This window comes from Mus caroli, chromosome 6 (assembly GCF_900094665.2).
Source record: "Mus caroli chromosome 6, CAROLI_EIJ_v1.1, whole genome shotgun sequence".
NCBI lineage: Eukaryota > Metazoa > Chordata > Mammalia > Rodentia > Muridae > Mus > Mus caroli.
Genome location: NC_034575.1, coordinates 84,706,163 through 84,716,592, shown reverse-complemented (window position 1 = coordinate 84,716,592; position 10,430 = coordinate 84,706,163). Strand labels below are relative to the sequence as shown.

General features: G+C 38.3%; 1 protein-coding gene across 3 annotated transcripts in view; it reads left to right on the top strand.

The window, feature by feature from the left end:
- Window positions 1–10,430, top strand: part of Kbtbd12 (kelch repeat and BTB domain containing 12) — a 72,331-nt gene that overhangs the window by 2,917 nt on the left and 58,984 nt on the right. For 2 of the 3 annotated variants that reach the window (XM_021164116.2, XM_029478867.1), the window contains exon 2: window positions 6,133–7,306. In XM_021164116.2, coding sequence (XP_021019775.1) covers window positions 6,243–7,306 — 1,064 coding nt within the window. In that variant the 5' untranslated portion in view covers window positions 6,133–6,242. Of the gene's footprint in view, window positions 1–3,318; window positions 3,454–6,132; window positions 7,307–10,430 lie in introns of all 3 variants that reach the window. The other variant, XM_029478866.1, reaches the window with a different exon arrangement.

The following is a 10,430-nucleotide window of genomic DNA, read 5'->3' as shown; positions in this document are numbered from 1 at the left end:
GCCCTGGCAGTCCTGGAGCTCACTTTGTAGACCAGGATGGTCTCGAACTCAGAGAGAGTACTAGGATTAAAGACCTGTGCCACTATGTCCAGCTTTTCAGGGTTTTTTTATAAATAAAAATCCAAAGCTTTGATGTTGATCATTTTTACCATAATTGTAACCTATTTACTGTACCAAATATTTTTTAAAGATTTGTTTGTTTGTTTACTATACTTATACATAAGTACACTATAGCTGTCTTCAAACACACCAGAAGAGGGCATCAGATCNCATTACAGATGGTTNTGAGCCACCATGTGGTTACTGGGATTTGAACTCAGGACCTCTGGAAGAGCAGTCAGTGCTCTTAACAGCTGAGCCATNTCTCCAGTCCTGTACCAAATATCTTTATGGGAGAAATAAGCACATAAGAATTCTGAGTCTAGTAACTTTCGCCATCACACAGGTCAATGCCGAAGAAAGGAACAAAGAGGTGGGGGTATCGCCACAAGATCTCAAAGCTGTTGTCATGCAGACCAGAGAGGAGGTTTCTGTATTTCCCAGTCACTCATAAGTAGAGCTGCCTACACTTTGATATGTAAATTTACAGTATATGAAAATTCATAATTTATATATTATTTTTCTGCATATGATATCAGGTAATTTACAGATATCATTTGCAACACAGCTAAGGTTTTTGAAAACCATAAGTAATTGATAGTAATACAATCTTTTATTCTAAATACATTTTATGGGGTTTTCAAAATATACAAAGGGCATAAAGAATAATGAAGTGTGGATTGAGTCCTCACNGTACAGCAGGGAAATTAAACATTTATATAGTTGAAACGCCTTGTCATTCTTCTGTTTCCCTGTCTTCTACATCTCATGAAAGCAGCAACTCTCCTGAATTCAGTGCTTNTAAGTACCCTTCATTTCTTTATGTTCTATTACAGTTGTATGGGTTCTTAAAGATACATCATTTAAACCTTTTTATTTTGGTGTTTCCAATTTTACAGAAAAAATACAAGAATTATGTTTAAAACTCCTGTAATACACTATCAAATTCATCATATATTTATGTCATCATAATATATGACTTATACTTTATTAGAACAGTATACTCCATTGTATATTTTAAACACATTATGAATGCAGCATGTATTCTAGTTATTTTGTAACTATTTTGATACATGTAGATCACATTTATTCATTTTTCCATTATACAATATTCTTTTGAGTGAATATGTTATAGTCTGTTAATGGATATTAAGTTGGTTTTTACTATTTCAAACAGCGCTGCCGTGGATTTTAATTATTTTAAATTCTGCTAAAGATGGAGAATTTTCTTAGAAAGGTTGGTCATATATCAATCATTATTCAGAAAAATCAGCAACTGTAAAGATAATGGAAAGATGATAAAATCAAACATCATGAAAGCAAAACATTTGTGATTTGAAAAAATTGACATTTTTGCCCTACATTAAATTTATAGGAGTACACATCTCTAAACTAAATCGAATGGACCTGGGTGTAGCTGCACTTTGGATTCGCAGAGTAATTAGGCTTTATTCTTGTGACTTATATTTATCTTTGCTACTCATCTTTCTCCATTATTATGGGTACTATTATTATGAGTGCATCAGTTCAGCCTGCCATAAATTGGAACAGAGAANAACTCCCCATTGATATCATTGAGAACATTTATATAATTTTGTTTTGCTGATGAAAGGAGAATGCACTCTCTGCCCTCATTATGAGAAAAAGTTGCTGTCAGCTCTCTCCATTTATGAGCTGTGTCTGTATCCACTAGTGACTTGTATATGCACCAAAATTATTTTCATTTGAAAAGTGTTTGTGAAGGTATGTCTCGCCTTCACTTTNCCAAGTAGATTTTATAAAGCGAATTACATATTGTACATATATAAATAACCTTATTCAGTTCTTCCACCTGTTCTTATTCTTATATAATTCTCAGAAGAAATCCCAAGTGAAGAAACTAGAACTTAAAGAGTCTATAGGACATGTTCATATTACTTCATTACAGTAGACCAGGAGTCAGATTCTGGCCTCAGGAACAAGCCCAAGGCCACACCCTTACCCATGGAGAGTGTACTGAGTACTCTGTACTGTGTACTGAGTACTCTGTACTGTGTACTGAGTTTGCTCAGTCACTGTAATGGTAAAATCAACCTATTGTCATTTTGAGAGCTAAAGATTAAAGAAATCAAGAGTAGGAAAAGTTAAATCATTTTAAGATGACAGTTAGTAAACAGCTAGCCTCTCCTCCATTGGCCACACCAATACCTTCTGTGCTCTTTAAATGTAAAGAAAAAGAATATTTTTTTTGGAGTGTGGTAGCTGATTTAACACCCAGGCTTCCCCGCTCCCATAATTTCAACCACCAAATTAATTTGACCTGTAAAGCCATAGCAATTAGAATAGCTTCCAAGAGTTTATAAACAGCAATTAGAAGGAATAGGTCCTTGTGTGTCCATTTAAAACATTCATAGTAAGTGATTCATCAAAATGTTTGAAACTGTTGTTTCTGTTTTAAAGTAAATTGAGTTTTTGCTTTTGTTGTTGTTATTTGCAAGCCAATGTTGGAGAAAAAAGAACCACATCTGAACACACCATTTGTTCGAGAGACTAAATACAGATATAAATGATGTAGGCATATAGATATGAACAAGCAGTTGATTTTTTTTCAAAACAGAGCCAACCCTTTCTCAGAACTCTTCAGCTGAGTTTAGGAAAAGAGATGGAGATTAATCACCCAGACAGGATAGTGTCCTACTCACAGTCTAGAGAGTGGATTTATTTATAGCTTTGGAGCAATCGGCAACATGCCACTGTTTTTGCACAGTCTATGAGCTACGAACGGGTTTTTAAATAGCTTTTAAAAGTCAAAAGAAGAATAATATTTCATGACACATGAAAATCGGGCATGTTAAATTTGTGAAATTCAAATTTCAGCATCCAAAATTCGTCTTACTGGAGCCCAGTCCTGTTCATTTGTTTATGTTTTCTTTCCCTGTGGCTGCCTTTGTGCCGTAAGAGCAAAGTTGAATGGTTGTGACAGAGCCCAGATGGCCTGCTTGGCATATCTACCATGTAGCCTTACTTTTCCAGCCCTTGCACTAGAAGGAAGAAGGATACAGACTTTGGGGTCAGATAGAACTGGGTCCACAATTCAGTCTCTTTCCATGGNAATGCCTTTGCCATTTTTATGAGAAGCCAATAGACAAGATCTCACCATGTAGTCCTGGCTACTCTGAAACTCAACGTAGATGAAGCTGTACTGAGCTTTTAGAAATCCTCCTGCCTCTGTCTCTGCAGTGCTTGGATTAAAGGTGTCTGTTACTGTGCCAAGCTCGACTGGTGCTTTCTATGAAGGAGGAGCAAGGATCCAAGATTCCGATGATGCTACTTGACANTATGGTATCTGAGAATATAAAACTTCAACCCAATGCTGTACNTAATCCCACAGCTACCTTAAGCAACTTTTCTCAACATGTCTTCAGATGTCATTTATACAAGTAAGGGTACTAGATTACAAATAATAGCATTCCCAATTCAAATTAGCTTTAACTGTCTCAAAACTATAAACCCATTTTCAAACCCACTGCTCTGGACACTCTGACTCCTTCCCTGAATTTGTTTTGTCCTGATGCTGTCTCAGGGGCATGGCTGCAACAGTGTCTAACATGGACATTCCAGCCATGAAGCCAAGACCTGAATGTCATTGCTATAGTCACCCTTGGGTGTCGTACCTGCCCTTGAACCAGTAACACTAATAAGGGATATAGGGTCGGCTTTCCCCAGGCACACCAAGGTTAAGATAAGTTAGATACTAAAGGAAGCCCAGCATCATCCAACATAAAATCTGTAAGGTATCACCTGGAGAGATGACTCAGCAGCTAAGAGGACTGGCTACTCTTCCAAAGGATCCAGGTTTTATTTCTAACATCTACACGTGGCTTACAACTGTATGCAACTCCAGTTCCAGGGGATTAGACAACTTTTGCCTGAATTCTGTAGGTACCGCAGACGCAGACACAGTGCACAATTATACATGCAGACAAAAATATCTATATACATAAAATAAAAACGATAAATTTAAAAAATTTAAATACCACTTGTGTCATGTTTATGAGCAAACATAGATCCATTAGTTATTTAANTTGAACTTCTTGAAAGTAGTGATGCCTGATTGTTTGTTTTTTAATTACAATAGACAAATGTAGTACCAAACAGCCCATCAGGTAGAATTTGGCTCCATTNTGTATATGTGAGATCTGAGGATTATAATCATAAGCTTTGGGTCCCAAGCATCTGAGCTCTAACATTATCAAGATCCACGTCTAGGAACTGGCCAGCCTGCCTGTGCTGTAGGAGATCAAGGGCATCCCTTCTGGAAGGTGCACTTGGCCTTCTGACATCATGAATGCTGGTATCCTTCAAGGGATTCTTACATGTCAATACAAGTAAAATACTAGACCTTTCCAAAAACATTACTTCCTTAAAAGAATTCTTATGTTCTGGGCTAAGGGTGTCAATCCATGGTAAACAGCACCTGTGATACCCTGGGCACAATTCTCAGATCTGAACCAAAACAAACAAACAAACAAACAAAAACCAGAGGGTTTTTGTTTGTTTGTTTGTTTGTTTGTTTGTTTTTTACTCCAAGTAATAGCTGATGTGATTATGTGTCAAGACACCTTTATAATGTGATTTTGGCTAGTCATAGTGGGCATAAGAGAGTTCAGACTCACAGCAATCTCATAATTGCCCATAACTGGATACTCACAGATAAATAAAATAAATTTAAAAAATCAGAAGTTTGCTTTTAACCAGAAAGCCATCTCCAAGAAAGCTTTAAGTGTTATGGAAGCAAAACTGAAGAGGCAGTGCCACAGTGTCCAGCTGGTAGGGCTTTGTGGCCATTTCACTCCTTAGCTCTGATGGCTGTTATGGCATATGCTCAGCCCAAGCGCTTATTGGGTCTTTATTTGTCACTGTGCAATTAGACATCCCTGCCATGTGTATATCACTACCTCTTGAAGTGAAATTTACTTCAATCCTCAAAAAAAAAAAAAAAAAAGATATGTCATGAAATGTCTAATTCTTTGCAGGGCTATAGAAATTTGGGGAGTCGCTACCATTTCTCACTAAAAAATGCATCCTGTTCTTATAACTGCCGCCTTTCTTATGCACTCACTCTGCCACAGTCACCATCTCACTGCCTGTGGCTCTGTAGCCAAGTGAGAACTAGAAAAGGATGTAGACACTAGGACCCTCTCCTCACAGGAGCTCCTGGCTCTGGGAATGTCTTTCTTTAAATCAAAGCAGCTAATTAACTTCCTTGAAACCTCGTGTTTGCATCGCCTGGGGAAGGCNAAGGTGACACCACCAGCTTAGAGACTTTTTAATTAGACTAGGGCTTTTAAAGGCAAGAAGCAATTCAGACGGTGCCACTGAGAAATGGGGAACAAAGAAAAGCTGGGCAAGGAAGAAGCACACATTTAGGTTTAAGTTTTAAATATCATGAATTCTCAGATCAGCAGATATTGGCTTGTACTTTAAAGCTCAGAAGAAATGAAATTTTCATTACCTACCAATCTGAATAATCTTTCCCATGTCAAAGTTTAATCAGCATGGACTGTGTTTCAGTCATCTCACTTCCAGGGTCTATGTAACCCTAAGCATAGTCATATGGATTAGTCATTATACATATAGTTACATGCTGTAGAGGACTTGAGTATAACCTGCATGCAACACTGCATCTCTTTAGAAATGATATTAACTGATACCTCTGAATCCTNAACCTACAGGGTGGCCCTTCTGAGAACTAGAAATGGAATTGCAAAATGTGTTTATCTTTTTACTTCTTTCTTCCTTCACTCTGAGACTCTCCAGTCCTAAGGGGCAGGGTGGTGGGAACCACTGACGATTAGAAACTATTGCAGCAGCAGTTAATAATTGATGATTTACATATCAAAGTCTTCTTTGATACAAAGTACTTGTCCTAAATTGCTCTGTTCTGAATGTATAATATTTATTTGTAAATACTTCTTAGCACTCATGCTTTATGTTAAGTACGGGGAATTTTTTTTTTTCTTAGACAAAACCTGCTTCTTTTCTTACCCNCAGGAATGCTTCGTGGCATCTCCATTGATTTGAGTAATCAGAAATGCAAATAGCTCCTCAGGAATCAAGCTANGCTCAAAGAAACCTTACTTACCNATTTCAAGGAGTATACCATGGAGTGCAAGACTAAGGGGAAACNCCAGCATAGCTTGAACTTACTNGATAAAATTAAGAATATGAAAGAGTTAGAAGAAATGATTGATGTAGTGCTCATAGCAGAAGAGGAGAAATTCCCTTGCCACAGACTGGTGCTCGCTGCCTTTAGTCCTTATTTCAAGGCTATGTTCACCTGTGGGCTACTCGAGTGCACTCAGAGAGAGGTCATACTCTATGACATCACAGCAGAAAGTGTGTCAGTGATACTAAACTACATGTACAGTGCTGTCCTGGAGATCAATAACGCCAACGTACAGACTGTAGCCATGGCTGCCTATTTTATGCAGATNGAAGAAGTCTTTAGTGTGTGCCAAAACTATATGATGGACCACATGGATGCCTCCAACTGCATAGGAATTTATTACTTTGCAAAACAAATCGGAGCAGAAGATTTATCGGATCAGTCGAAGAAGTANTTATACCAGCACTTTGCCGAGGTAAGCCTTCATGGAGAAATACTCGACATNGAAGCTCACCAGCTTCTGGCACTTATTAAGTCTGATGATCTGAATATATCCAGAGAAGAGAGCATTCTGGACTTGGTTCTGAGATGGGTAAATCATAACCAAGCTTTGCGCACNGAGCATCTCGTTGAGCTTTTGAAGCAAGTCAGACTGGAACTCATAAACGCTTCCTTTCTAAGACAGGCCCTCAGAAGGAACACGATGCTCCTTTGTGATGGCAGTTGCATTGATATAATCCAGAATGCGTTCAAAGCCATCAAGACACCCCAGCAGCACCCCTCCAACCTTCGCTATGGCATGGAGACCACCAGCCTTCTGCTTTGCATTGGGAACAATTCTTCTGGAATCAGATCACGGCACAGGAGCTATGGGGATGCCAGTTTTTGTTATGACCCTGTGTCACACAAGACCTATTTTATCTCATCACCCAAGTATGGGGAGGGTTTGGGAACCGTGTGCACTGGGGTAGTCATGGAAAACAATACTGTAATTGTGGCTGGAGAAGCAACTGCCACTAGGCTCTCTAGGCAAAAGAGCAAGAATATTGAAATCTATAGGTGTGTATCTCATAGCAGGTTTGGTATTTTTTGTTTTGTTTTGTTAAGATAGGGTCTCATTATGCAGCCATGGCTGTCCAAATACTCTCTGTGTAGACTGGGGTGGTCTGAACTCACAGAAACCCACCTGCCTCTGCCTACTCAGCAGTCTATATTTGTTTTAAATCTTGTTTTGACATTAGCAGTTGAAGAAGTACTGTGAGGGATCACATCTTAAGTAATATATAGTAAAAATTTAATTGAAGTCATAGAAGTAATATATAGGACATCATATTATATATGCACAATATCAATATAGCATATAATATTTATAAGTCATTGATATTTTAAAATTATTTTCTCTTAATTGTTTTGTGTTGTTATTGTTTTTGTTTGGCTGCATTTAGGCGGTGCTAGGGATCAGACTCATGGCCTTAGCCATACTGAGCAAGTGCTCTATCACTGAGTCCCACCCCCAGAAGTTTCATTCTGTGTCCTCAATTTGTGAATCTTCCCTAAACCTTCAGCATTACAGAACTTTTGAAGAATGCCTCAATTATAGTAAAAGGAACAAGAACACTTGCTCAGACATAGTTTATTGTCTGTATTGTAACTGTGAAAACACATTTACTTTATGATCTAATTGTAAATATTTCTGAGTGCTTACTGTTTAAAGCTAACTACATGAGTATGAAATATACACATAGAATACCTTCTGCAGGATCCTTCCCTTGTCAGATCCCTCTTGTCTGGGTTTATTCGGATTTTTCAGTCAGAATACAATTCTTTGTGACAGGAAAAAAAATGGGGCAAAGAAGGGACTTAGAAATCTACTGTTGCTTCATCATTTATTAGCCCTACACATCTGTTCTGAGCCTTTTCTGTCTCTTTTGCACAGTCATGGCTTAAGGAATATGTGTCATCTCCTATGGTTGGGATGGGTTGCAGAGTCCTGGGTAAATGGCCTGAACCCACAAGCATGTCACAGGCTAAAGGAGCATCCTTCCTCAGAATTACCAGTAGACTGCAAAGTGGATATGAAGACCTTTCAGGAGGGGCAACTCTGATTTTCCTGACAGGATTCTTGTAGTTCTGTTTCCTGCTGTGGCACAGGATTTGTGATGGTGCCCTTTCTATCTTGGGGCCTTAATTAAAGAGCCTTGGGCTCCTCAGATATCTCTTNTCCTCCTTATACAGGCTACTCATCTCTCACCAGACTGTTGTTAATAAGTATCAATGCTGTCACGTGTTTTATTCTGTTCTGAGCCTTATAAACATCTTTCATCTTCATTCTAAAGCCCTCTTCCCTTTCTTGCAGCAATGTCTACCTGCACACTCCCTCATTTCCTTTTTAAACTATCTTAGATTCAGCCAGGGTCCTGTCACCAATAGCTCCTTCACATTGGTCAGAATTATGGCTGAAGTTACTTGTTTCTTCCACCTTTAATGTTGATGTGAAATTGTCAGAAAGGCAAGTATAGTCAGATTATCCAAAGCATTGCTTTGGGTTTAAGTGAGACATACCTCCTCATAGTTGTCTACTACATTGAACTCTGGAAATCCCTGAGAGAGTCCTGTCTCCCTAAGATCCTTGTCTCACAAGACTTTTAATCTCCTAGCTTCACTGCAAGTCACTTTGGTGGCAATTTTGTGATAAATGAGGGAAATTAATTGTCCTGTGTTGGATCCTTGCAATATTATTTTATAATAATAATACTTTATTATTTTAATATTATTCCTTATCACTTTGATCTTTGTACAGATGCTCTTCAGAGTGCCTAGGTTGCATGGTTCATAGATGTCCATGCAAGTGTATTCTTCTTGACTTAAAGTAGAAAATGGACAAACAGCTTTGTAGGCCATTCCTTTCCATTTTCTTTCTTCACCTTCCCACTTTGGCATATGAAATAAGTGAGCGTGTACGAATTTCATACTGTCATGTATTCTTAAACTATGCCTCAGAAAGCCCAAACCCATATTTGGTTCTATTTATATATTCTCTCACTGAGTTCTTCTTAAGAGACACCAGCATATAGACATATGATCATCCTCATCTTTAAAAATCCATACAACTGAAAATTAGTGAAAATACTCTCTGCAATTCCAGGAACTCTGGCTTCCTTTCTAGAATTGCATAGAAGGCAGCCGCTGGAAGGTTTGATAAATCTTCCTTCAGCAGTGACAAGCCACACATGTCTCTATGAAAGGAACATGCCTTTCAACTTCCCTGTCAAGCCTGAAGCAGAATGTTCTCTGGAGAATGTGAGAGTTGGCCCAGAACAAGTGGGAGAAACTCTGATTAGATGACTAACTGTCGAATGTTCCTTAAAAACTGCACTTTGTACAAAGCACACATAAGTGCTGCAGGCTTGGTCTTGTCTCCAAGCAGAGCACCTGTTTTGTTTTCTCTGTTTGTTTTTGTTTGGGGTGGGGGTTGTTTTGTTTTTATTTTCCCTGTTTCTGGATTCTGTTTTTATGTTTCACATAAACTTTTCTATATTTTTCTGAAACATTTAATTTCAGATATTTTATCCCACTATCCTGGTAATTGTTTTTGTCTCTCTCCTACCAAATGTCTCAAATTACAATTGGAAAAATACACTTATAAACCAAGCATGATGGCACATATCTATAACCAACCATCTGAAAGGTTGTAGCAGGAGGATGGAAAGTCCTAGGGCAGCTTGGGCTACATAGTGAGACTTTATTTATTAAAAAAAAAAAAGTATCATGAAGAAAGTCAAAAGATAGCCATAAACTAGTACACTCAGGGGCTTTATAATATACCTAGTAATCAGTTACTGTGTTGGGTTCCAGAAGGCACTGGCATGACACCTATCTAAGGATCCACATCTGAGACCTCTTCTAAACAGATATAACTATTCAAGAAGGAAATTACCCAAATAATCATATCTAGTAGATGAAAATAGACATTAGATGCCCAATAGACATCTGTAGGTGGGTTTTTACACAATGCTCTTGACCCATTTTTAAACCAAAATTATAACTTAAATAACAACCAGGCGAGGTGATGCACACCTTTAACCCCAATGTATAAGAGGCCAAGGCCAGCCTGGTCTCCAGCCAAGGCCATTATGGTCAATAGCCAGGGCTACACAGAGAGGCCTTATTTGTTGTTGTTGTT